Genomic DNA, 26,176 nt, shown 5'->3' on the forward strand with positions numbered 1-26,176 from the left:
ACTCAACAAGGCACTTGGCAGTCTCCCATGACAGTGAACGCTGGCGTGACAAGGACTCAAATGTGGCTGGAGGACGGTGTGGGTGTGGGTCTAAAGACAGTCCTCCAGCCACACTCAGAGATGTCCACCACTGGCCCCGGGTGAACGGGGTGGGAAGTGCTGGGAGATCGAAAGGGCTGTGACTCATGGCTTTGCCAAGTCTGTTCTTTTCTGTGGCTCAGAAGATGGAACACGTTCTCCGCCCAGCCCAAGCTTCCAAATCTGTCTATGAGAACAGCCGTTCACCCATCCCCCAGGCTCCTAGTTGTGAACATCTTGCCACATTTGCTTCAGCTCTTTTTCTGACATGTGTGTACACACACATAGGCATACTTGCTTTAGCTCTTTCTCTGACACGTACGTACACGTGCACATGCACACACTTTTTTGCTGAACCATTTGAGATTTGGTGACAAGCGTCATGACATGGCCCCCCAACACGTCCACTTGCATGCCGTAAGAGCAATGATCATCTGCTGCGTCAGCACACGGCCATCCTGACACTCAGAAAAGCGAGGACTGACACAGACCCTCTTCCAGTCAACAGTCCACCCCAGTGTCCCAGAATGTCCCAGCATGCATCCACGTCCCCCTCCAGGATCTCACCATGTTTCTTCAGTCTCTCTCTCTCTTAATAAGTCAGCATTCAGTTTATTTGAATGCTTCTTCATAAGCATTCGGAACAAGTGAATCATGCACAGGCCTAAACGTGGGTCAAGAGGGATGAACATTCAGGGCACCGGAATTCCCATCCTTCCTCTCTGGGTGGCAGGTGTCTTTAGTCTCTTTAACCTAGTCAAGTCCTCTCGCACTGTGTCTTCCACAACACTGATATACTAAAATTTAGGCTTTTCCCCCCTGCAGAAAGTATGACATGTTCTTATAACGTGCACATGACAAGAAGCTGAGAGGGAGCATGAATCCGGAAGATTGTGAAAAAGATAGGGTGGGGAGAGAGACCTGGGCCCTGACGTTTGGCGACACACACGCCAGCACATCTCCCAGTGGAGCTCCCGTCCTTACAGGTGAAGGCGGAGCATGGACCAGATTCCACCCGAGGGCCCACCCCTCCAGGGCGTAACTGGACTCCTAATCCCAAAGGAGTGAGGCTGGCATTTCAAAAGGATTTAGCACCCATTTAGGCGTAAAAAAGAAGATATTTCTGCCAAAGCAACACAGGCCTGAGGAGACCAGCTTGGCAACAACGCCCATGAAGAAGCCCAGTGGCCTGAGCTGACCCCACAGTGACGGTGAGCCACCCGATGCAGGATGAAGCAGCTAAGGAGCCAGATGCCAGACCTCAGGGCTGGGTGTGCTCCATGGAAGGCCAGGCCCCCGGAACACCGTGACCATCAGAGGGGAGCATCGTCTCCAAGATCAGTGTCCGGAGGGTAACCCAGTGAAACTTCTACAATCTGACTAACCCAAGAAACCAAGAGGAAGCTGGGGATCCCGGGGAGCGGGAGCCTGAAGAAGGAAATTTCAATCTCTGAAGGGCACAGGCAGGCTGAGCCCTGGCTGGAGGAGAGGTGGGGAGTGTGGGACAGGAAGGAGAGTCCAACACCACTTACGGAGGGGCCTTCCAACAACAGGGTCTCTGGAACCCACTGTCACACACAGCGGGCCAACCCCCAGGGGCAGAGACCAGGCTCCACTCTGACCCCTGTCCACGGGCCAGAAGATGTCCATCAGGCAGGGCTCTCTGTGGGGTGACAGGTCCCAACAGAGCAGAATTCTGTGGGGAAAGGGCTCGAGGCCTGGGCTCCAGGACGGTAGCTCCTGGGCTGACCTCCTCACTCATCGGTTAAGTGTGGACGTTGGTCCCTCGTACCATGATTAAATCAAGAAGACCCCGTCTCATGATTTGGGGGATCAGGCTGGTAAGGCACATGGCACAGTCCCTGCCCAGGGAAAGGACAGGGCAAGTGTTTGCCTCCATCTGTAACAGTGACAATGACAGCCAGGAATGTGGGAGCAGCTCCACCCTGATCTTTGCGGCCCCTCCATGCACACCCTCCTCCTTTTAAGCAAGAGAATGGTGCGTGAAGTGGTTAAGAAAAATGGGCAAAAAGACAGGAAGAACCCCCAGCCCACAGCTGCGTTCTGTCTCTCTGTGGAGCCAGGCCCTGTGCCTGCAGGAGGGCCACCACCTGCTGGTGGTCAAGGGGTGGGCATCACCAGCGCCCCCTTCACTTCCACCCCCAATGTCCTTCATCCCTGATGACAAAGTCAGGCCTGAACAGGGGTCCCAAGTGGTGGGAGTCCCAAGCACCAGGTGTCTGCCTCACCATGCCCACTACACAGCTGTGTCCCTGGCCACGAGATGACCATGCTGGTCTCTGACCCAGGCCATAAAGATGACTGACTGCACAGGGCCCTGTGGACAAGAGCCAGGGGAGCTGCCCATGAAGGCGTGGTGTTGGGGTGCATGGGGAGCGGATGCTGTGAGAAAGTGGGGTGTCTTCAGCAGCATTACCAACGTGGAGGACATTGATGAACCCCTGGCTCCCCAGCCGCCTGGATCTGAGGAACACCCAGCACTGTCAGACCACGCCGGGCGTTCCAGAAAGCACTTGGCTTCCAGGACGGGATCCAATAATGTGCTGGAAGAATGGGGACATCCAGCAGTGGAAGTCCATGCTCTGAGTCCCCACCCACGCACGAGCCCTGGTTCTTGGCAAGTGGCCCCTGGGGCCCTGAGTCAAGTTCGGTCACCTCTGAGGGCTCCCTGGAGCTGCCTGCAAGCCCTAAATGTGAATCCCATAACCTGTCCACCCGTGCCCAGCAAACAGACAACCCCAGTCACCCCACAACACAGGCACCACCAGCCAGACTCTCTCAGCCCAGACGGGCCCCCAGGAGCAGCCGGGATGATGTGTTGGAGGAGGATCCAGCATGCACTGGCCAACCCCCCAGGGAACAGGAGACTGTCAAGGAAGGTTTGGGAAGAGCTATGTGCCACCTGCTGAGGCCCCCAGCCCAACTCCACAGTGGCTGATATTACTCCCTCCCAGAGGCAAAACTGTGTGACCAGTGAAGGGGCAGCAGTACCCCAATTTGGCCAGAAGTGAAGATGTCTCAGATGGCAGGGCGGTCCCAGGGCTGCTGTCTATACCCACGAAGGTCAAAGCTCTCTCAGACCCCAGGGTTGCAGCACCAGGACTCTCTGAGGGAAGGTAGCCCCTTCTCTGACTGCCTCCACCCCCAATATGCCAGGGAGGGGCTGAGGGTTCACAGAAACACCAGACTGGGGTGCCCACGAGGCCACGGCCAGGGTGGGACTGGGAACAGAGTGTTCATGCTGGCAGACTGGGGAGGTCAACGCTTCTTGGCGCAGAGGCTAGACTGACAACTGAGGGTGTCACACAGAGCAGAAGGATCTTGGCGGGACTCTGAGAACTCGCAATGCCACGAGGCACGGCCATAGGAGTGCCAAGAGAATCCCTCTTGCTCCCTGATCAAGATGGGTCCAGGCAGGCCACGGCCAGCCTGCCTCACTGGAGGAGCCCACAAAGCCTGGGGATGGTGAGGGCATGGAAACCTCGGGAAAAGGAAGTGTCGGCTGCCCTCGGGCCAGTGGAACCCATACTTGGCTGGCCCCTCCTCACAGGTCTGGGAACTGGAGCTGCAGATAAGGACCATGGCAAGGCCCATGGCAGCCACAGGCCTGCCGGGAACTTCAACCCTTCCCAGGCACTGACACTGGGTATTGGATGACCAGCTCGGGAAAAGCGAAGCTGGAACCAGCACAGCCATGACTGGTGTGCGTGTGTATGCGTCTGCCGTACTGGGGTGGGTGGGATTCACTGGTGTTCTCCACCTCCTCCCAGGCAGAGCCACATGCTGGGAGATTCCTCAGCAGCCCCAGATGGTGCCAGAGCGCACAGAGAAAGCATCTGACCTTCCTTCGATATCTGACCTTCAGCCATGTCTTCCGGGGGCTGGACTCGAATCTGGTGGGCAGGATGCGCTGTTGATGCTCAGTGGTCATGGCATTCCTTTTGGACACTAGTGGCCACCAAGGGCACCAAAACACTCTTTTCTCCAGTATCTGTCATTTCAGGAGGTTGGGGGAGCTCCCGTTCCCTACTGGTGGCAAAGGGGCTCTGAGTTAAGGGGTCAGCTGCTCCAACTTGGCTGGGAGTGCACACCAACCTTCTGAAGCAAATACCCATAATGTGCAATTATTCTGGTGGCTTCCAGAGCGGAAAGGCGCCTCCAAGAGCTAATTAGCATATGCCTGAAGAAGGCACAAATATAGAGCTCTCATTACGGGAAGATGGACAGCTGAGGGGCTGCGAGGGTGTCATGCCGTCAGAGCCATCAGGACGGGACACAGAGCTCAGAGAGCACAGAGGGACCCTGCCCTGGGATCAGCTACCAACCCCAGCGTCCTCTCTGCTGGCCTCAAAGCCACCAGCTTCTTCCTAGGAGAAGTAGGGTTCTTCTCTTACCTATAAAAAGGGGCAAAAATGGAAGGTGGCTGCGGAGGAGTAACCAAGAGAAAAGTGGATGGCTGTGCTGCCATGGTGATGACAGACAGCGAAGTGCTGTTCTGAAACAAAACAAGACCAGAGACTTCTAGTGTCAATGTGTCAACAGTCAGTGCCTGGGCACGGGACCTCCATGGAACCAGGGAGAGGACACGCGGCCCCTGTCCGTCCAGCTGGCTTCCTTCCCCTCTCCTTACTGCCCACAGCCTCCACCCCCATCTGCTCTGGTCAGGTCCTTGCTTGGTGTCGGCCATGCCTGGGAGCCTGCTTGTGTCTCAGAACCTCAGGCCCCTGCTGGGCCTTCTGGAGTCAAATCTGCATTTGGATGCCATCCTAGGTGATCTGTACGCTCTCAGGCGTCCACAGTCACACGGAAGGGTCTCGGGGTTGCCAGCCCGTCTTCCAGGGTGGCTGGCAGCTGCTTCAAAGGGACTTGTTGGCAGGAAAGCGTGAGCAGTGGGCTGAGCCCTGGGTGACACACAGAGGTGGATGCAGGGTTTGGCAGGGACTTCGAGTCACCTGGATGTCTTCTCTCACAGGACAGGAAGGCTGGGCGGGGCGCCCAGAGAAGCAGGCAATGGGCACAGCGAGACGCTCGCTGAGCTGCAAGGCAACAGAGGGAACAGCGAGCTTCCCCTGCGTGCCTCTCCCGCCTCACTCGTCTGTGGGACTCATCTCCAGCAGACCCTCCGCCCACCAGCCACAAAGATTTTCAAAATGCCATTTTTAATTCTGCCTGATGTGATCTGCAAGGAAATGTAAGGTGTGAACAGATGGAGATGTTTTCTTCCCACATTTTCACTCAAAGGAAAGACACGAGTGGCAAGACGCACCCGTACACCTGGTGGAGCACACCCCAACACAGCGATGGGACACTTCCTGGACCTCAGCGGGGCGGGAGACCAGGCCCGAAGCCTGAAGGCGTGTAGATCTCTCTCCTTCCCTAAAGGTGTGTAGATCCGCTCCCTCCCTGAAGGTGTGCAGACCCCTCTCCCTCCCTGAAGGCATCTGGATCCTCTCCCTCCCTGAAGGCGTCTGGATCCCTCTCCCATCCTGAAGGCGTCTGGATCCTCTCCCTCCCTGAAGGCATCTGGATCCTCTCCCTTCCTGAAGGCATCTGGATCCTCTCCCTTCCTGAAGGCATCTGGATCCCTCTCCCATCCTGAAGGCGTCTGGATCCCTCCTCTTCTTTCCTGAAGGCGTGTAGATCCCTCTCCCTTCCTGCAGGCGTCTGGATCCTCTCTCTCCCTTCCTGCAGGCGTCTGGATCCTCTCTCTCCCTTCCTGCAGGCGTCTGGATCCTCTCTCTCCCTTCCTGCAGGCGTCTGGATCCTCTCTCTCCCTTCCTGCAGGCGTCTGGATCCTCTCTCTCCCTTCCTGAAGGCGTGTAGATCCCTCTCCCTTCCCTGCAGGCGTCTGGATCCTCTCTCTCCCTTCCTGAAGGCGTCTGGATCCCTCTCCCTTCCCTGCAGGCGTCTGGATCCTCTCTCTCCCTTCCTGCAGGTGTCTGGATCCTCTCTCTCCTTTCCTGAAGGCGTCCGGATCCTCTCTCTCCCTTCCTGAAGGCACATAGATCTCACTCCTTTCTTGAAGTTGTAGATACTCGCCCCCCCTCCCCCGACTCAACCCCCAGCTCAGAGCAGCCCCATGAAGCCTCAGGCCATGGGGAGGTGCTGCTGATCAGCTCCTAACCAAGTGCCATTGAGAACCCACTACTGTAAGCGATGGTGGCTCTCTGTTAACTCCGCCCACTCATGCCCCCTGATTCACTGTCCAGGTGGACACCAGCTCTCCTGGGGACGGTTTCTCTGGCACCAACTTACTCTGAATCTTTCGAGACTCAAAGAGGAAGAGAGGCCAATAGGAGAGGACCGGTCATCAGTACACCAGGCTGTTGCAGTCAGAGCATCAACGGTCTCTCTAATGTGCCTGTCCTCTCACCAACGCCGGGCACTCAAGGGACCGGCACCCCTTGGGATGGTTGGAGACCTGCCACAGAGGATCCTGAGCCAGCACTTGAACTCTCCCCATGGCCAATGCCATGTGGGGGCCACTGCCATGTGGGGGCCACACTCCAGGGCAGCCGGTTCCTGGCCAGCTCCTGCTTGAGGCTAAATGAGGGCGCTGCTGTTCTCCTCAAATACTTTCACTGGGAGGATTGTGGACAGCACTGAGAACAGGGTACACACCGTCAGTGGTGCCTCAATTCCGGAGAAGACACGGGGGGGCATCACAGGATTGGGGGCCCCCGGGTCCCTCTGGCCGTCCAGGCGCTTGAGGCTAGACTGGCTAGGGTGGGAAAGACGTCCTCCCAGGACTCTTCATGCTCAGTGCCCCCGGGGCTCTGGGCCCAGCGAACACGCTGCTGCAGGAACAGGTTTAAAAAGCCTCAGCAGCCTCCTGCTACATGCCAGGACCCAGGATAGGTCCTCACAGACTCCACCCAGACCCATGTCACTGCCAGGAAACAAGCTCAGGTTGGAACCAGAGCTGAAGTCTCCTCCGCCTCCTCCCAGGCAGGAACCCCAGTAGCCAGGCCAGAGGCCCTGTGGCCACCAGCCCATCCTTAGGACAAGACCCGGCCATGCACTGCTCTTCCCCATCGACATTCCTGCCCCAGAGTGGGCCCTTAGATGTCGAGGCAACATGAAAGCACCCTGGTCTGTCTCCTGCTATCACCAGAGCTGCCTCGTGAACACGCAGGCACAATTACGACGTTTATTAATCTCTCCCGACGAAGGTTCAATCCAGCACCATAACGCTCTCACCGGCAGCACGGGCAAAGCCGGCATGCTGGAGGCCTCAGGCCCTCCACACTGGCCATTGAGCCCAGGGGGCCCTGGGAAGGCCCCCCTACCCCCGACCTCCCATGTTGTGCCCCAGGGCCTCGGCTGCCAAGCTGGGTGGAGTAAACGCAGCCCAAGACAGATGAGGCTGTCCTACCTGCCCACTGCCTGGCTTGAATTTATTTAGTGTCCACACAAAGCTGAGCATGAGGACAGAGACTCTGCAAAAAAGCTGTCTGTGCCAAAACTCTGACAGATCACTACTGCCTGTGGAAGGCCAGGAGAGCATGGTCTTTGTTCCTGAGCTTCCAGTGACTGCCTGTGCACCAGCCACCTCTTCTGCTTGTTGTTCAAGGAGCACTCCCACCTCCAGGTGCTATAGGAGGGGTGAGGGCAGGAGAAATAGTCGGGGGGCCTTGGTGTTATTAGCCGGTAGGAGAGGTCAAGGCAGGTTGCAGGCAAGGAGTCCTGCTCCAGGCTGCCATGGGGACACCATCTGCCGACAGCTGGCTGCCACGAAGGCCTGTGGCCATCACCGGACTGTAGTGTTGGGTGATGTGGGGGCTCTGAGTCAGACCCCTCAGGGGTGTGAAATAGACACAGCTCCCACTGCGTGGGTGTAATTAAGGCCTTGAAACAGCATTTGTCAAGAGGATTAGCACTCAAAGATGGGTCCTGCTGTTAGGGTCTGACAGCAGGTGGCATATCAGACAGACTGTTGTCATATGTCCAAAGGGGAGGCTGGGACACACTCAAGCTCCTGGGCCAGCTGTGGATGGCTCTAACTTGGGAGGGGCTGGGATGACGCCAGACAAACCCCTGGCCTCACTGTGAGCACAGCAGCCCAACCAGGTGAGCAGCTGGACCAGATGAACAGCCCCTCAACCAGGTGGGCAGCCTGACCAGGTGAGCAGCTGGACCAGCCTAGCACACCATCTCAGAACTACCTCTGCCAACAGGAGCCACCGGCAACAGTCTCAAAGGCTCCAGGGGTCATGCGGCCAAGGGCGTTCCCTTCTGCCGGGGTCCTGCATTTAGCGACACCACACACAGGGACAAGCCACCCTGTGCTTCTAAGCATGAAGCCAACTTGGGAAAGTCAGCGGGTGCCTGAAGGAACAAGAGGAGGTGCCTGCATCCCACAAGGCGAGTCTCCAAGGCGGGCATGGGAATATTTGCCTCTGTTCTTCACTCGGGTAACCAGGTGTGGACGGCAGCCAAATGCCAGGGGCTGTTCAGGCCACACCTTAATCCAGTGACTCAGTGACCAAACCCAGCCCAGTTTCAGGTGCGGGGAGCTGCCTCCTGCCGGCCCGCATCCCGCCCCAGGCCACGCCCAGTCGGAGATCCTGCCGCTCTCAGGGGTGCAGGGCGTGGGCAGATGGCCGACTGCAGGCCCAGAGGCCCTGCAAGCACACACATGCCCAAAGATCACAAACAAGCGGCCTCTTCAAAGGCAGAGAACACAACAGAGGCCTCGGGAGACGGTGGGGGCCAAAGAAAACAGTTGCTAAGCGCCAGCCCTCAGCCAAGCAGACAGATGTGAGGCCCCAGACAGAAGCTCCAGAGGGCACAGGTCCAGCCATGAACGGGGAAACGGAGGGCACGGGGAAGGCTGTGCCCTGCTCGCTGTAACAATGCCTTCACTTTAAACAGTGCCACCTTCCTGAAAAGTCTAGAACTCTCCAGAAAACTAAGAAAACAGTCTCCTTGCAAAGCCACGTGACCCTCTTCTCACATGAGTGATTCCAACGACACAGAGCACCTGAGTCACCTGCCCACGTTCGCACACCGTCCCAGGAACCCAGGTGCATCGGGACTCTGGCCTCCACCTCCTACTCCCGTTGTCTGGGGCTCAGCTGGCTCTTTGGACAAAGTCACTTTGGAAAGAAGAGCTAGGGCCTTGGCTGCAGGTGGCCGTACAGTGAGCCAAACATGCTCAGGTGCGCAGTACCCTGGGGGTACTGCGATGAAAGCACAGCTGTTGGTGGACAGCACCCTCCACTGCACAAAGAACCAGAGCAATGTCCATGGTGGCGCCCCCTCAGCAGCAGGGCATCCCAGGAGCAGGGCCTCCTCAGGAACTGGGTACCCCAAAAGGCTACTACACCCCAGGAGCCAGGATGCCCTGAGAAGCCAAGACATCTTGAGGAAGCAGGGCACCCCTAGGAACCAGGCACCCCCAGGAGCCAACAATGGGGAAAGAAATCAGCAAGCACGTCAATGCAGACTGTGACCCCTGGTGTGATCCATTCTTGATTGGTGTGACAGTGGAATAGAGCACTATTGTGGTCCAGCCCGTTCACCAGCTGGACCACAAACACATGTGCTTTCAGCCCCACGGCCAAGGCCAAAAATGCCCATGGTGCATACGGAGGCTGGAACAGAGAAGAAACAAGGTGACACCGGAGATGCCTGGGGGCAGCAGGGATGGGGCACAGACAAGACGGCCACAACTTGGTCTGTACCCGGTTGGTGATGAGCACCCAGGGTTCTTCACACTGTTCTCTCTGCTTTTACAAGAATTGAAATTTCCTGTAACTTAAAGCTTAAAGAAGCAGCAGAGAGCCTAGAGGGGACACAGCCACCACTGTGAGTCCTCCTCGGCTCAGCTCTCTGCAGAGCAGGTGTTCAGATGGCCCCCAGGATGGGAGACAGATGCTCACACTCAGCTGGGCTTGGATGGCTTCTGCAGAGCCAGGAAAACACTGTCCTCCTTCAGGGCGAAGACATCCTGACTCGAAGACCCCACCTCCCGGACCAGCCCCAAAGCCCACGTCAGAGCATTCGAGAAACATCCGCCATTCTCTGCTGTGCTGCCCCATCAGGTACTCTGACTGCCTGTGGACAGGAGGAATGGGGAGAGACAAGCGCACCCTGCTGTGGCTGGCAGCAGGGGGGGCCACCTGCCCACCCTCTGCCTATGGTCTCCGGGCTGGGCCCTCGCTGTGCCCGCCGCTGCCAAGGGGCTCAAGAGAGTGGGGAGCGGGGGAAGAGATGCGCTCACTCCCAGATCTTAGCAGATGCCTGGATCCCTGGTCTATCAGCAGATAAGCACACAGATGGGGGTCACCCTCCCTCTAGCCACTGTCCTGGATCCATGGCCTCCAGGAAGGCATGTGTCTGCACACACAGGGAACTGGCATGAAGCCTCGGATCCGGGCTGGATACCCTCATCGTCCTGAGCTGCCAGTCAGTCCAAGCACAGAAAGCTGTGAGGAAGATCAGCAGAGTGGGGCCTCGGGAAGGCTGCCCCCAAGTACACAGATCAGATGAGAGAGGCAGGATCCGCCTCCATGATTACCCACCGCGGGGTGAGGGGGCCCCTGAGGCGCGCCTCGGCAGAGACGGGGGTGAAGGGCTGAGAGGCTGAAGTCAACCAGCATGCAGTCGAGTGTGGGTGGCTGCTGGCCAGGGGGTTAGAAGGGCTGTGAGAAGATTCCGGAACTCCCTGACTAAGCAGCCTGCATATCAAAGCAAACCCTGAGAGCGGGCCACAGAGACTCTTCTCTGCAGGGAAAGAAGTCAGAGTAAGGATGAGAGCATGTTCCCTCTGTGAGGCCGCGCCGCCCCAGCACAGAGACTGAAGGGACAAAGGCAGAGTTCCTTCCACGAGGAGAGGGCGGAACAAAGGGGCAGGGGCAGCCCCTCCCACCACCTGCTTGTTGAAAGCACAACCTGACTGGCCTTCGACCACATGGCTCAGCGGCTCTCACTCAGAAGTGGGAAACCTTGCATCTGAAGTCTGTCTACTCTGGTGACTTGGGGTTTCCCTCTGAGCAGTCCATGGTAGGCTAATGTAGGAGGACATATGCTGCTCAAGACCCTCGCTCTTCAGAGGGTGCAGGCTCAGCAGGAGAAGGGGGGTGTAGCATCTCCTGCAGCAATTAGAAACGGGTCAGTGCAGCTGAATCCTACATCATCCTAACGGCTGTCGCCCAGTGAGCAGAGCAGGAGCCACAGAAGATTTTGCCCTAAAGGGAAGGAAAAGGCAAGAAGAACCAGAAGAATGGGAAGCGGGGACGGGATCAGAACAGAAAAGGAAGGACAAACTAGGAGTGGCCAGGGTCTCTGCCACAGCTTGCCCGACAATCCCTGACCCCTCAGCCACCAGGGGCCACACTCGGAGGGACCCGGGCACTAAGTCAGTAGCGAGAGGGCGGATGAAGCCCTGGTTTGCTGGGCATCGAGATTACGTCTCTGAAAACAATCTCTGTTGAAAATGCCCTGGCCTAGGACACCATTGGTTTGAGCAGAGCACCCTCAACGCTGCCTCCGAGACTCCCCAGAGCCCCAGCTCCGTTCACCTGGGGACAGCAGGGACATCGCATCTCTCCCTCCTGCCCTGGGGGGTAAAGTCTGCTGGGGAGAAAGTGATCAGAAACGAGCAATCCCCAGGGCTGTAGACAGGAAGAGGAAGAAGAAACCAGTCAACAGCAAACAAAATAGACTAAAAATGGGATCATTAGGGACAGAGGAGGTCACTGCATGATAAGGCTCAGGTCATCAGGAAGACATCGCTGCCCAATGTGTAGTTTACACACTCAGTAACACAGCCTGCACACACGTGAAGCAAAAGCTACACAGAGAAACCAATGAGCCCACCATTCTAGGGAGTAAGATGAATGTCTCCTTCACTTATTAACGAGCAGATGAAATTACTGAAGACTTGAACACAATCAGAAACTCTGCAGCTGTAATCAGGAAATATATGTTCTTTTCAAACATAACAGATACCTATAAACACGGGCCACATGCCAGACAGAATAGACCGTCAATGAACATCCAAAACTCAGATTGTTTGGGATCAGCACAGGCCCCCTGCCCGGTCCTGACCAGCCTTTGGGGAGGGGGAGCTCACAAAGATGCCCACAGATGCAGACGAAGTTCATGAGACCAAGGAACTGAGGAACTGGGAGGAAAACATGTCCTGAGAGAGTGACCTCAATATCTAAAACCCTAATGATATTCTTCCATGAGGACAGTGGCCAAAATGTCCCACTAAACTCCAAACCCCTCTACATTCAGGTAAGAACAAAAGATCCCAAATCTGAATTTCCACCAGGGTCTCACAGCAGGGAGCAGAGGTGAGTGGCCCTAAGGGCCCGGAAGACCTCAGCTGTCTCAGCAGGTGACCACGCACAGCAGGCCCAGGGCCGGATCACACGCCTGATACACTGGCACCTAAGACACTCCAGTTACAACAAAGTGAAAACAATCTGTCCACTGATATCCGAGGTGCTGGGTCCCGGTTTTGATTTTCCCTCCCCTCCAAGAACCAGGTCAGCCAGAGCTGCCGCTTCTCTGCCTGGGGATTGTGGTGGCCTGCCGGGCAGGACTTGCCCACATAGAAGGTGGCATGAGGGAACGAGAAGAGAAGGCAGCTGTGCCAGGCCTCACTCAGACAGGAGCATTCCAAAACCTCACAGGCCGGGTGCCAGCCCACTCGCTCACTCCTGTCGCTGAGGAGGACAGCAGTCCAGGAGGGAGAGCCCGGGGCTGCCTGCCCCAGCCCTGGTGCCACATCGGAGGTGGCCTTGCAGGGTGGCACCAGCCCCTGGGCAGTGCGTGGAGTGGCACTCCCACAAACAGTTGCCGTGGACGCTGCAGAACCATGTGGAGGTCACCCTGAGGCAGGGCTCAGCGTCATGGTCCCGTGGACCAGCTCATTCAAAGCAGCAAAACCCACCAGGAATAACCCAACTGCTGATGGAAAGGAGAACAAAGGAATACGCTTTGTTTATCATGTGTTCACGGACTATTCTACAGCAGCGAAAACAAGCGGGCCCCGCTGCTGGCGACGACACAGATGGGTCCTAATTCCAAGTGCAAAAAGGGAGCTGCACAAACCCATCTTCCTGGGGCCCGAAGCCCAGAAGCCCTGCCAGGCACTGCTTGCTCCCAGCCCTGCCCCCTCGCCACCCTCCTCTGCTCCAGACTTCTCACTTCAGCAAAAACGCCTCGTTTTTGTCCATCTCACGCCTTTGGATGTACCCCTTGCTCCTGTTCTCTGCCCCTCCTGGCGCCCCCTCAATCCCTCCTCACCTGGGGTCGGAGCTTCAACACCAGCCCCTCCTTGGACCCTCCCCTCAGATCTATGCCTGACACACGTAGGCACAGGATCAGGGAATTTCACAACACCCACCAAGGACAGAGATCTTGAAAGCTTCCCCAGGGGGGAACAAAACTCACATAAAAAAAAAAAAAATCAGCGTCAAGACAGCATTGAAGACGACAAGACTGGGAATCAGAGGACAGTGGGTGATGCCTTCCACTCCGAGGGAAGACTGGCCCCCGCCCGGAATCCTAAGGCATCGGTGCCAGGCAGAGAAACAGCTGCAGACAGACACGGGCTCCAGGAACACGTATTTTCCATGTACCTGCTGAGGAAGCAGGCTGTATCACAAAGTATGACCCCCTAATTGAGGGAGAAACAGGGCCCAGAAAAAACAGTCCCAGGGACACAGACGAGACGTCCCACACACGGCCGAGCGGCAGCCCAGAGGCAGCAGAGCAGGAGGGGGCTCCAGAGGACAGGCTCCAAGAGAAGAAAAAGCCAGACTGACTGGGAAGCTCCTGGCAGTGCAGTCCTCGTGCGCTGGGGGCTGGGAATAAGTTAATAACAGGACACTGAGAACCAAGCAAATGAAAGTGAGGCAACTGTTGACTCCAGCAAAAACAAAGATGTCATAATAAAAATCATAATCAAAGTCAAAATAATAAAAATGCATGAACTATAATTGAAGAGAAAAATAAACCAGACTTCATTAAAATTAAACTTTTTTGTTCTTCTAAAAACACAAAAATGAAATTGCAAACCAGACCGGGAGAAAATATCTGTGAAACATCTATCTGACAGTGCACTTTTATCTAAAATACAAAGAACTTTTATCGCTCAATAGTAAGAAGACAAAAACCAACCAAAAAAGGGGGAAAGATCTGGACACACTTCGCCAAAGAAGATAAACAAGTGGCGAATAAGCATGAAAAGACGCTCAGCGCTGTCAGTTCCAGAGAAACGCAAATGTGGAAATGCCCCAAACTGGAGACAACCCAAATGTCCACCAACGGAAGACGGATAAACAACTGGGCACGTCCATGGAGCTGACACAGCCCCCAAGCGCCGCAGACTGTTGACATGTGCAACAAGTGGATGGATTTCTACATAATTATGCAGATGAAAGCAGCCAGACAAAGAGGAGTGCAGTACACACCATGTGACTCTGTCTGGAGGAAGCTCCGGCAGATGCACACGAGATTACAGTGCAGAACGTTCATCGGTGGTGCCCGGCTTGGGGGCAGGGGAGGGGGAGAGGTGGGAGGGCTTTCTCGGGGGCCCAGGAAACTTTGGGGGCGACAGAGCTTTTCAGTACTCTCACAGGTGTGTACACATACCCACGCTCATCACGTCGTCCACTTGAGACGTGCAGTTTACTGCCCTTTGATCACCCCTCAGTAAGCTGTAAAGACAGCGGTTATAATACACTACATTTCTTAGCTGTGAACGGGATTCATGCCATTGTTACATAGACGCCAGATACTGATTTAAGCAAAAGTTGTGATCATTATACTGGGTGGGCCAAGGGGACAGTACAAAAATGCTAAATCCAAATCTTCTATAATAAAAATTTATTAGACAGTGTCTAAAAAGAACAGCATAAACCTACCTTTTTAGACAAATGGGAGCAAACAGCAAGAAAACGCCACGCAGGGCCAGCCCCAATAGCCTAGTGGTTAAGTTCAGTGCGCTCCCTTTCCGTCGCCCGGGTTCAGTCCTACGCTGCTCAGTTAGCAGCCATGCTGTGCTGGTGGCCCATATACTAAAAAATAGAGTAAGACTGGCACAGATATTAGCTCAGGATGAATCTCCCTCAGCAAAAAAAAACCATGCAAAGCTGTAGGTTATTGCCTCAAAAAAGTGGGGCTTGGGCATGTGCACGGGGTGGGGCAAAGGGATCAACTTGCTCTTAGCCCAGGATGAGTGTTGCTTTAATAAAAATTCAACTCCGGACCACGTGACCCAGCAGTTCCATTCCCAGGCATCCATGAAAACAAGTGTCCACACCAACACTGTACAGGATTACTCACAGCAGCACTGCTTAAATTAGTCAAAAGGTGCAGACAACCCAAATGTCCATCAACTGTAATGTATAAATAAAATGTGGCCCATCCATACAACAGAATATTATTCGGTCATAAAAAGGAATGAAGTACTGACACATGCTACAACATGCATGGATCTCAAAAACATTATGCTAACCGAAAGAAGCCAGATGCAGAAGGTCACATATGTATGACTCCATTTCTATGAATTGTCCAGAGAAGGCAAATCCAGAGACGGAAAGCAGATGAGTGACTTCCAGGGGCTAAGGGGAGGGGAATGAGGAGTGACTGCTTAATCGGTATGGTTCTTTCTTGGGGGTGATGAAAAAGTTTTGGAACTAGATCGTGGTGATGGCTGCATAACTCTGTGAATATACGACAGACCGCTGAATTGTACACTTTCAATGGGTAAGTCGTATGGCACACGAATTATGTCTCAATAAAACTGTTACTAAGAGAAAAAAATCCAACTCCTGGAGCAGGGCTGGTGTGACACAAGAAACAGACAGTGGTCTCTGCCCCCCAGTTCCTGACACCCAGCTCCTAAATCCTTGGCAATTCCTGGGTGACAAGTCACTCTAACCAGGCGACTCTGGGTGGGCTGCTGGGTAGGGGATGGTCACCAGAAAGACCACACCATGATTAGAAGTTGGAGCTTTCAGCCCCACCCCCATTGTCTAGGGAGGTGCAGGGGGCGGAGTTTGAGTTGATAACTGATCATGTCTACACAGCAAAGCCTTTATAAAAATCCCTAAACCACACGGTTCAGAGAGCTTCCAGGTCAGTGAACATATCCACATGCCAGGAGGGGACACGCAGACAGAAGCTCCTGAGCTCGGGACCCTCCCAGACCCTGCCCTGGCTATCTCTTCATCTGGCTGTTCATCTGTATCCTTATCACACCCTACGTTACATAATAAACCGGAAAACCCAAGTGTTTGCCTAAGTGTGAACCAGTCCAGCAAACTATCAAACTGAGCAGAGGATCATGGGAACCCCTGATTTGTAGCCAAACTGGACAGAAGTGTGAGTAGCTGGGGACCCACTACTTGCAATTGGCCTCTGCAGGGAGAGCAGTCTTCTGGGTGGAGCCTTCAACCTGTGGGGTCTGCAGCCCCTCCAGGTAGATATGTCAGAGCTGAAATGAGCTGGAGGACACTCACTGGCGTCCGCAAGGAATTGGAGAGCTGGCTGGTGTGGGAAAATCCCATTTGCTGTCAGAAGTGTTGTGAGTAGAGAAAACAGGGTCTTCCTTTGGCTGGCACCTTGCCAGCCACCTCTGTAGACGCACACAGCAGGAACTCCTATTTGGTGACGGACCCCATGCCCCAGATGAGGCCCAGCAAACAGTTCAAAACCCCAGGAGCAAACCAGAAGCTCCCTGATTCAAGCTGGAGCCCTGAAGAGCTCTCAGAGTGGTGAAGGGATGTCTTTCCCACAGCGCCCTCCCCTTCCGCTGCTTGCCCACTTCGTCCATCCTGCTCACCAGGCCTGCTGTAGCAACAACCCCCAAGGACTCTGCCAACAGGATGTCCTGGAATCTGACCACCATTTCAGACATGCTCACCCTCACTGTGGGGCCACACGGAGACTGGATTTTCCAGTGGGCAGACCCTCGCTTGTCTGCGTGTCTGTGACTACGTGGAGAAGACATGCCTGGTCCCCACGGCCACCATATCATTAACCACAATAAGAAAATATCCCTTTGGAGACAAACAGGAACCCGTGTGCAAACGCACACCATCAGACTTTCCTCTGAGAGCTTGGGGGCCCAGACTGTGGCTGCAGGACCTGCAACCTGGAGGCCAAGGGGCACTGCGCAGAGCCCAGATGTGGTCTCTGAGCCCAGAGCCCACTGGTCGACAGCCACGTCTATCACAAGAGTCCAGGCCTCCGTCCACCCAAACGTCCTACACGTCACGATCAGGCTGAGCCCGCAGGCCTGACCACCACAGCACCCCTCAGCGCCTCCCTGTCCTCACAGGGCTGCCAAGGGCAGGTGAGCTCTGCGCCCACAAGAGGCTGGGGCTTTCCCTCTCAAGCCACAGAGATAGGGAGCAGTACTGCCTCTCTGACAGCAAGCAGAGCCCAGCCTGCGTGAGGAATCTGGCCCTAGTCACTCGTTCTGCCCACCCAGCCATGTCCCTTGCCTTCTCCTCCCAGCCCAAGAGGGCCCATAGTTGCAGCTGTCAACAGAGCAGCCTCATTCTCACACTGGTCTCACGGAAATCCGGACGCCACTGTTGTGCTGCCCAGCAGCAATCACGGTACACACCTGGCAGGCCCGCGAGGAATGACGCTGACCCAGGGCGGGGACACCGGGGCCAGCTGGGCCACTGACAGGCTCAGGCCTCCGTGTTCTCAAACAAGGGGTGGCAGAGGCCACTGGAAAGCCCCGCAGCGGACAGGCCCGACTTCTGGTGCAGGACAGCAAGGAAATTGCGAAGGGAGGAGAGCGAGTGTGAGCGGCAGCTGTATTTACAGGACCTCTGCTTGAATACCACCACATGCCTGAGACAGAGGCCACTCTGGGAGCTGGAATTAATGGACACAGAGAGAAATCGAAGTTCCCAAACCTGCCAGCACAACCCAGGGCCTCAGGTCACTCCAGGGCAGCCCACGACTCCTCACGTGTCATACTGTGTGCCTTGATTATAAACGTAGCATGAGTTCATTGTAGAAAACTCGCAAAACATACAAAACGCATAAAGAATAGACTCCATCCCAGGAGTTCCACCTGTCACACTTCTGGGGTCTCTTCCTCTACCATGAGATGTGTGTGTGCCCAAAGTCTTTATACAAAATTGGGTCACCCCATTCTATGCCATCATCTGAGTCCAACTTCATACACGGCTCCCCTATGTCAGCCATTTGAGTTTTGCCACGACACCCATAAACATGGATCTGCCCATGTGCCCTCCCAAGCAGCGCTTCTCAGGGAGACGGACCTGCCAGTGTACACTCTGAGCAGCACTCTGGGGCTGCCTGGTGCACCCACTTTCAGGGGACGTGCGCCTCACTGTCCTCGCTAGCCCTGAGGGTTATTGTCATTTTAGAAAATCTTTCCTTATTTGACAGGAAAACATGATCCCAAATCAAAGAAGGACCAGACACAAACCCGCCCCTGCACATCCGACGACTTCAGGGGTCTCTGCTGCATCGGGGGTCTTACCGAGTTCCTTGGAGCCCTGGCTCTCGCTGGCCAGCTCACCCATCTTCACGAGGGCATCGAAATAGCCTTTGGCTGCATACGTCACACCTGAGGGAAGAAAGAAGGGAGCGGTTAGTCCCTTCACTAGGGCCTGCTGAGACCCCGGACCAACACAGTGGCTGTGGCGCATGCCAGCCTCCCCGGGGCCTCGGCCTCAACTTGACCCCCTTTCTTGTTGATATTCTTCTTTGGCCCAATCACGAGGACTCCTTTTCTCCATAAGAACACAGTGTGCAGTTCAGGTCCAGAGCTACTCAAGTCAAACTGCAGGGTGCCGTCGGGCCACGTGGTCTCTGCCAGGGGGAGGAGGGAGTCCTGAGTGTATACAGGAGACAAAGGCCAGCGCTGCACAAGGGACCAGCAGGTCAGAGGGCAGGAAACCAGGTACTCAACGATCCCGGCAGAGCTGGAGAGAGAACTCTCTCTACGGTTCCCTGGTCTCAGAGAAGACTGGGAGGGAGTCACCTGCTCGAAGCAGGCTAAAGGCATCGCTGCAGGGGGCTTCCCACCGCGACTTCAGACCTATCACAGGTGGATCCGACTTCTCGCTGAGCCTGAAATGCTCGGTGCCAGCTCAATTCCCAGGACCCACGCCCCATGCCTGCTGCCTGGGGAGAGCTTCCTCCTTGGGGAACACAGGTGACCCTGTGGGACCCCGGGTGTGCCTGGCAAACTCCCTCCTCTGAGAAGGAGCCCGCCCAGCCCTGCAGGCTGGACAAGGACGCCTGGAGAGCAGGGCCTTAAGGAACAGCCACCAGTGGCATAATTACAGTTTCTAATCAATTTTCTACACAACCCAGTTAGGGGCTCATAACTGGGCGTTTATCCAGTTTTACTTAGGTTGTTCTCAACTAAGCACATGCCACTGGTCTGCAGCCCAAGCGCATGCAGCGTCTGTGCCCCAGAGGGCGCCTGCCGACGGAAGGGGGTGCTCCTTAAAACAAATGGATGCAAAGTCAAACTGGGCTCAAGTCTGGCGCTGGGGCGGCCGAGTGCAGCTGCGATAACGATGGTGATGTGGCCAGCTGAGCTCTGTCCTAGGGCACAGTCCAGGAAAACAGGCAGAGGAAGGAAACCTCTGATTCTCCAACATGGTTCCCAGCAGAACCTCATGAGGAACCCAAGGGGGACAGAAAGGCCTGGAAGGAAACCTGTGCCTCGCATCAAAGAGCCAGGGCACACAAACCAAAGAGAAGGCAGGCGGCGATTCTGACCAGGACTCAGTGCGAGAGGCACCGACGCAGCGCGTGCGGCAGTGCGATTATGGCACTTCACGAGGGGCAGGAGGTGTCCTACAGAGGTGGCTTTCAGAAAACGACCCCCACCAGTCTGAGACATGCAAGGCCGCTGTCTCCATGGGCTGAAGAGTCCTGGCACCTTCGGGTCCCACATCCAGGGTGCACAAGACTCAGGCCCAGCCCAGAATGGATGAAACCAGCCTTATTCCAAGGGAACAGAAATGACTTTTGCTTGGAGAAAGTGACCATCACATGCTGCACCTGAGGTGATGGGAACACACAGGGTCTGAAACCTCTAAGCCAGTCTCAGCCATGCCTCGGTCCTCCCACCTCGGTTCAGAAGCCCCTTCCTGTCCATCAACATTGCAGACAGGATGCACAGTCAGCCCTCAGATGACACAGGAGAGCCTGTCCTGCAAGTGGAGTATTGCAGGGGAGGCGACCCAAGGCCAGCTGTCCAGAGGCCATGGACCCTGCTATCAACTCCCGGTGGGGATGCAGGTCACCGCCACAGCCTGGGATCTGCTGTTGTCATTAAGACCCCACAGGCTGGGTCTCAGCTCCAGGAAGGACAGCTCCTTCAGACAAGTGTGATGCAACAGAAGCTGCAGTGGACGACCAGGAGCCTTCTTTCTTGCTTAGGACCTCGCGGGCCCCCTGCGGCAGTGTCACAGGGTGCCAGCTGCAGAACATCTGGTGCCCCCACGCCTCCACGCCCACAGAAACAGAGAGACAGCCAGGGGCTGCCTGTTGATGCTGTCGACTCCCGAGAGGTGAGACAGAGGGGCACAGTCCTCCCGCACCCCCAGCACGGTCTGTGTAGGTCACTGCTGCCTTTCCCTCCTAAACGGTCAGCCTGCAGGAGTGGTCCTTAGAAGGAAGGATCAGGGCACAGGGGGCCACCTGGTACGACTCAGGCACCACAGGAGGCCCTCTCTGGTCCCTGGTCCTGGCGAGTGGGCAGGACTGTTGCGAGATACCTCTACCTGGAGACTAGCAAGGCCACTACCCAGGGACAGGGGGGTTCTGCTGGGTGCTCTGTCCCCAAGTGGCCACAGGGGCAGAAGAGAACAAGAGCTGACCAGCTCCAGCCCTCTCCTTGCCTCCCTAACCTAAGGCCGCATCCAACAAGCCCCCACGGGGCCGTGGAGGTCCCAGGCAGCCAGCGGAGGCTGGTGCACATTTTGAAGACACAGGAGTGAAGCCTTTGCCCCCAACGATGGTGTATGTAGAGCGACAGTCTGACACCCAGCCAGGAGAGACACAGTTAAGGGTCTGAGATACCAGAGGTTAGTGCCCAAGACAGGGTATCCCCAACCACGGCATGACTCAGCCAGCCCCTGCTGGGGTGGAAGGGCCCAGATGCACTCCTGCCCCCACTGCAGTGGCCAGCACTGACGCCCCTCTCTGAGCTGGACAGGCGGGGGTCTTGAGAAGATGGAGCAGAGCGCCTGCCCAGCCCCCATCGCCCCCCGTCCCTCGTGAGCTGCAGGGAGTTTACTCACCAGCCAGACCCCTGACCCCACACCCAAAGCCACCGTGGGCACCGACTGCTTTGTTTCAGCCCCAGTCCTACAGCATCAGGACAATTCTGGAGGACAGACATCCGCATCCCACCCATCTTTAGGTGCCGCAGACTAAAACAGAACCAGACTCCGAGCTTTCGTCACAGCCACCACACAAGACCAAGGGCGCAGCTGTCCCCGTGATAGTGGGGACAGATTTCAGGGCTCACGGGCCTCTGAGGTGCGGCACCTACACCCTCCCTCTGCTGAACTCTGTTTCGGGAACAGAACACCTCCCTCCATTTCTAATGAGGGCCCACGAGCTGCCCGTGCACTGAGAGGCCATCGCTCCCACCCCGAGGCCTACCTGCCAGGGCTTTCTCGTAGTTCTTCCCCATGGCGATGAAGTTTCGCAGGCTGGGGTTAAACTGCTCCATGATGGTCTGGAGGAAAGCAAAGAAGAGAAAGAATGAGCGTCAGTGCGACCTGGTGACTCTGGGAGTGGCCCAAAAGCGAGGAGAAAACGGCAGGTGTCACCTCCTGGCTGGAGACCAGGAAGCCACGGCCAGGCTCCCCAAGTCCGAGTGCCAGCTTTGCCCTTGCTGAAGGATCTGGCAAAGAACGCTCCTGAGCCTCAGTCTTCACATCCGTACAATGGGGATAAGAACAGACCCTGCTGCACGGGGCTCTGTTTGGGGTAAACAAACGGAGGACAATACCCAGACCACAGGGCAGCACTTGGCCCGCGATCAGCACGCAGACGGTGGCTGCTGAGGCGCCATCGCCCCATCTGGCAGGGCTGAGTCAGCCGAGGAAGGCCCTCCTGCCGGCCATACACACGACACGGTGCCGCCCGCCTGGCGCCCCCTCCCACTAAAATCTTCCCTCAACACATCAATTACCAAACACCAGCTCTGATTAGAGCGCTCCACGGGCTGATTTGCAAACACCAGGCTATGAATAATCCAACACACTCCAGATCTGTTTGCCCGATGGACTGAAGTCTCGGTGCCAATATCAGCAGTTCTTAGACTGAAGAAATTAGATTTTCAGTGCGAAGGCCAAATGAATGTTTTAATTACAAGGCATAAAAACAGGCACGCACAAACAGCCGCCAAATGTGAGTTCTACCGGATAATACGCACTGACTGCCGACAGCTAACCCCAGCCAGTGAGAACACCGGAAGGAACTTCCAAAGAAAACTGCCGTGGCCCCAGCCTATGTCTTCGGGTCCACTAGTATGATACGTATCTGATCTTTCCTGAGGATAAGAGACAAACACACCTGGGAGGGGAAACAGCCTGGTCCTGCCACACACCACGGAGGCCCCAGACGCTTCTGCCTGAACAGAGGCCACACGGCCCTCACCCTCCCAGCCCCAGCCTGGCCTCAGGTGACGCCCCCCCATTCCCTGCTCCTTGCCCTCCGCCAGCATGACCAACACGGTGGGTTCGCAGAAGGGCTGTGACAGCTGGCTCCAGAAATCCTGCCACTTGGCACCTGCTCCATCCACTCACCCTGAGGGTGCAGCCAGGAGCATCGGCCGAGAGAAACTGAGACCCATGTTTACAGGGGACGAGGCCCTGTACCTGAGCTACCCCCTACTCCTCTGAGGCTGGGTGGGCAGCTTGTCGAGGGGATGCCCACTGGGCTTGACACCATGTGGGGAAGCTGAGAGGGCGAGCCCACAGGGCAGATGCACCTTCCTTCCCAGATGCAGCAAAGATGAGGGCACCTGCCATGTGCTACAGCAAAACTGAGGCCACAAGGGGACATAGCAGTGATCCCACCTGAGCAAGTCCTGTCCCCACAGGGCTGACGTCCCAAGAGGAAAGGCACACCCACACCACACACCAGGGAGTATCCTGTGCGTTTGGAGAACAAGACAGCAGGACATGGGCTGGGGTAGAGGCGGGGAAAGGAGTTCTTAGCCGAGTTCGGAAAGTAGGGGAGTGAAGCATGTGGCCAAGTGAGGAGAGCCACAGGCAGGCCAGAACAGGCAGAGGCCCTGAGGCCAGGGCCCGCCAGTGCATCAGGGACAGTATGACAGCCTACAGGGAGAAGGGGTGCAGTAACAGATGAGAGCCTACTGCCTCACCTTGCAGCCCACGGCAGGGAAGGCCCTACTTCACACCCCCCAGCCCCGGACAGGACGGGAAGCTGCAGGAGGTCTGAGCAGAACCAGGCCAGTTGACTACATTTCAAAAGGTTCCCTCTGATGGCTCGGGGAGACCACACTGTAGCCAAGGGCCTGGCAGACACAGGGAGACCTGCTGGAGCTGCTCAGTGATCTAAGAAGTGAGGCGAGGGTGGAGAGGGGTCAGGCCCACCTGTCCTGAACATGAGGTACCGCAACGTGGGGCCGATGGGGCATGAGCCAGGGGGAGGCAGGTAGGACATGGGTTGTTGATCTGGGGGCCAGACACTGTGGTGGGGAACCCGGAGTGTGGACATGTCACATCTAGGGAGTGCATGGGAGCGGGGCAGGGATGTCACGGAACAGGGAGCAGGGAGAGGAGGATTCGAGTGGGAGACCAGGTCTGGGCTGAGCAGCAGACGGGGAAATGAAGAGGCCTGCTGAGCCCTCAGCCATGGCTCACGTTCCCGCGCAGACCTCAGGCCAGAGAAACGCCGCATGGGTCATGCGGTTTGTTCAAATCAAACAGAAGAGAGACAGGTATACACCTTGGAAGGGTGGATTCCATCCGATTCTGGTGTTCCAGGTGTGCGTGTGTGTGTGTGTGTATGCTCGTGTGTGTATGCATCTGAGTGTATGCTTGTGTGCGTGGGTGTACGCACGTGAGTATGTTCCTGTGTGCATGCAGGTCCATGTACGCACATGAGTGTATGCTCGTGTGCTTCTGTACCGTGTTTCAGCATTAAACGTGTTCCTCACTGTAGTGACAAACACAGGTCCGAGACACTGCCCAAGTGGGTGGGCATGCAAGAGCAGGACCCAGTAGCAACATACACACACACACACACCTCCCCACCGCTCCAGGGAGGAAGAAAAGCCTCCACCCGAGCTCATCCTTTGAGCCCCATTAACATCCTGAGCGACAGCAGGAAACAGGCCAGCATCCGCCTAGGCCAACAGAGGGGGTAACCGTGGTGGCCCGCCCACGCTCACCCAATGACACATGGGGACAGCCGCCAGGTTTCGCTTCCTTAGTGCAGCAGCTGAGCTCACATACAAGGAATGCGGGAGTGAGTGGGCAGGGCAGGACCAGTGCTGGGGTGCCAGCCAGGCCACCTGGGCAGGGCACAGCCTCTGCTCCGCTGAGAAGGGGCTGGCGGTCAGGACACTGGGCCTGGTCACACAGATGCTGCCGTCCCTCCTGGAGGCAGTGGCAGAAACGTCATGGAGCATATGTGCACAGGGAGGCCCTCCTTCCCTGTGGAAGGGCCAGTTCTTCCTGCCAGCTCCACACACAGGGTGGGCCTGCTGTGGAAGCCTGTGGTGGGTACTCCCAGTTAACAGTCACCCACCCACCTCTGGGTCACTGGATCTCTTGGAATCTCAGCCGCCAGAGACCAGCCAGGTCCACAACAACTTTTTCAGGAGGGACCCTGGTGACCTAAGAAGGACCCAAGCCCTCCAGTAGGGAAGTCTTCTCTGGAAGTGGGGGGCCTCTCTGGCAGGGACCTCTTAGAACCCTTGTTCAAGCCATTCTAAGGCTTACGCAGAGTCATTTGGACCCAGTGGCCTGTGCCTTCCCTAGGCCCGAGATGGGCCCAAACCCACCCCTGGAGGCCTCGAGTGGGCTTCCTGCCACTGTCCCCCCGGACACAGCCCGCCACAGGGTGAGCACTCTCCACGCCCACCCCCCACCACCAGCCAGCTCCCCTAACAGGGCCCTGTGCAGCCTCTCTGCACACAGGCAACGGCAGGGGTCCCTGGGAGGCAGGGGCACTGCAACCTTCCACCCAGTTATCGCTCAGACAGTGCTCCACGGGCTCCCTCATGCACCACACGGTACTTTTTCGGAAGTGACAAAACAACTATCTTTCTGTGGGACTCCTGCAAACTCCTGAACATCCTCCCGAGCAACGCCCGCGGGCCTGTTTCCTTTAAAATGGGAGGGGAGTATTTTTTCATTATCGACACCAAAGAGGGTTCAAAATCTGAGGCCGGGAGGGAGCCTCCCCGTGACCCAGCACTGAGCAGGGGCGGCCTCTCCCTGGGTCGTCTTTGTGTTGTGGACACCCAGGCACATGATGCTGTCATGAAACGGGCACCCGAGGACCCCACACTCCAGGGGCCAGGCTCCCCCAGCCAGGGCAGAAAACCTGCAGCATGAGTAACGACCAGCTGCTTCTTCAAACTCCAACACCCGCGCTGTGCAGATGAAATGCCGCCACTCGATCCCATCCCACTGTGGCTCACGGCGACTGAGTTTAGTCCTCTGGTAGCTTTTCCATGTCCACCACCCGCACGTGCTTTCCCTTGTTAGTTCCTTCCACGTTTACTAGGGAACACCTTCAGGGTGCCTGCAAAGGACTCCTGGACATCCCACAGAGTACCCACTGCAGAAGGGTCGGGGTGACGAGGGTTCTCTGCCAGAGACACAAGCTCGGCAAGGTTCATGGTCACCCTCTTGCTGGGCTGTCACAAAGCTGCACGTCCCTGCCCCCCTTGGAGTCACAGGAATCCAGGCCTTAACCCAATCTCCACGGCAGGGGTGCCCGGCTGCCCCAGCCAGCCCTGGGACCCCAGCGGAGCGTTTCCAGGTGTGAACGGGAGCGGCCGAGTCCAGGGGCACAGGGCCGTGAGCCCGGGAGGCCTGGCTGCCTGGCCGGC

At 56.5% G+C, this 26,176-nt stretch overlaps 1 protein-coding gene across 20 annotated transcripts in view; it reads right to left on the reverse strand.

Annotated features, from left to right (window-relative positions):
- The window catches only part of BAIAP2 (BAR/IMD domain containing adaptor protein 2), a 75,975-nt gene that overhangs the window by 37,848 nt on the left and 11,951 nt on the right, over positions 1-26,176 (reverse strand). For all 20 annotated transcript variants that reach the window (XR_011422744.1, XR_011422743.1, XR_011422740.1 and 17 more), the window contains exons 2-3: positions 21,742-21,817; positions 18,593-18,679 (exon numbers count right to left, since the gene is read on the reverse strand). Coding sequence is in view for 10 of the 20 variants with exons in the window: in XM_014738069.3 (XP_014593555.2) it covers positions 18,593-18,679; positions 21,742-21,817 (163 nt within the window). In the remaining 10 variants the exon portion in view is untranslated. The remainder of the gene's footprint in view (positions 1-18,592; positions 18,680-21,741; positions 21,818-26,176) is intronic.

Source organism: Equus caballus, chromosome 11 (genome assembly GCF_041296265.1).
Source record: "Equus caballus isolate H_3958 breed thoroughbred chromosome 11, TB-T2T, whole genome shotgun sequence".
NCBI classification, from domain to species: Eukaryota; Metazoa; Chordata; class Mammalia; order Perissodactyla; family Equidae; genus Equus; species Equus caballus.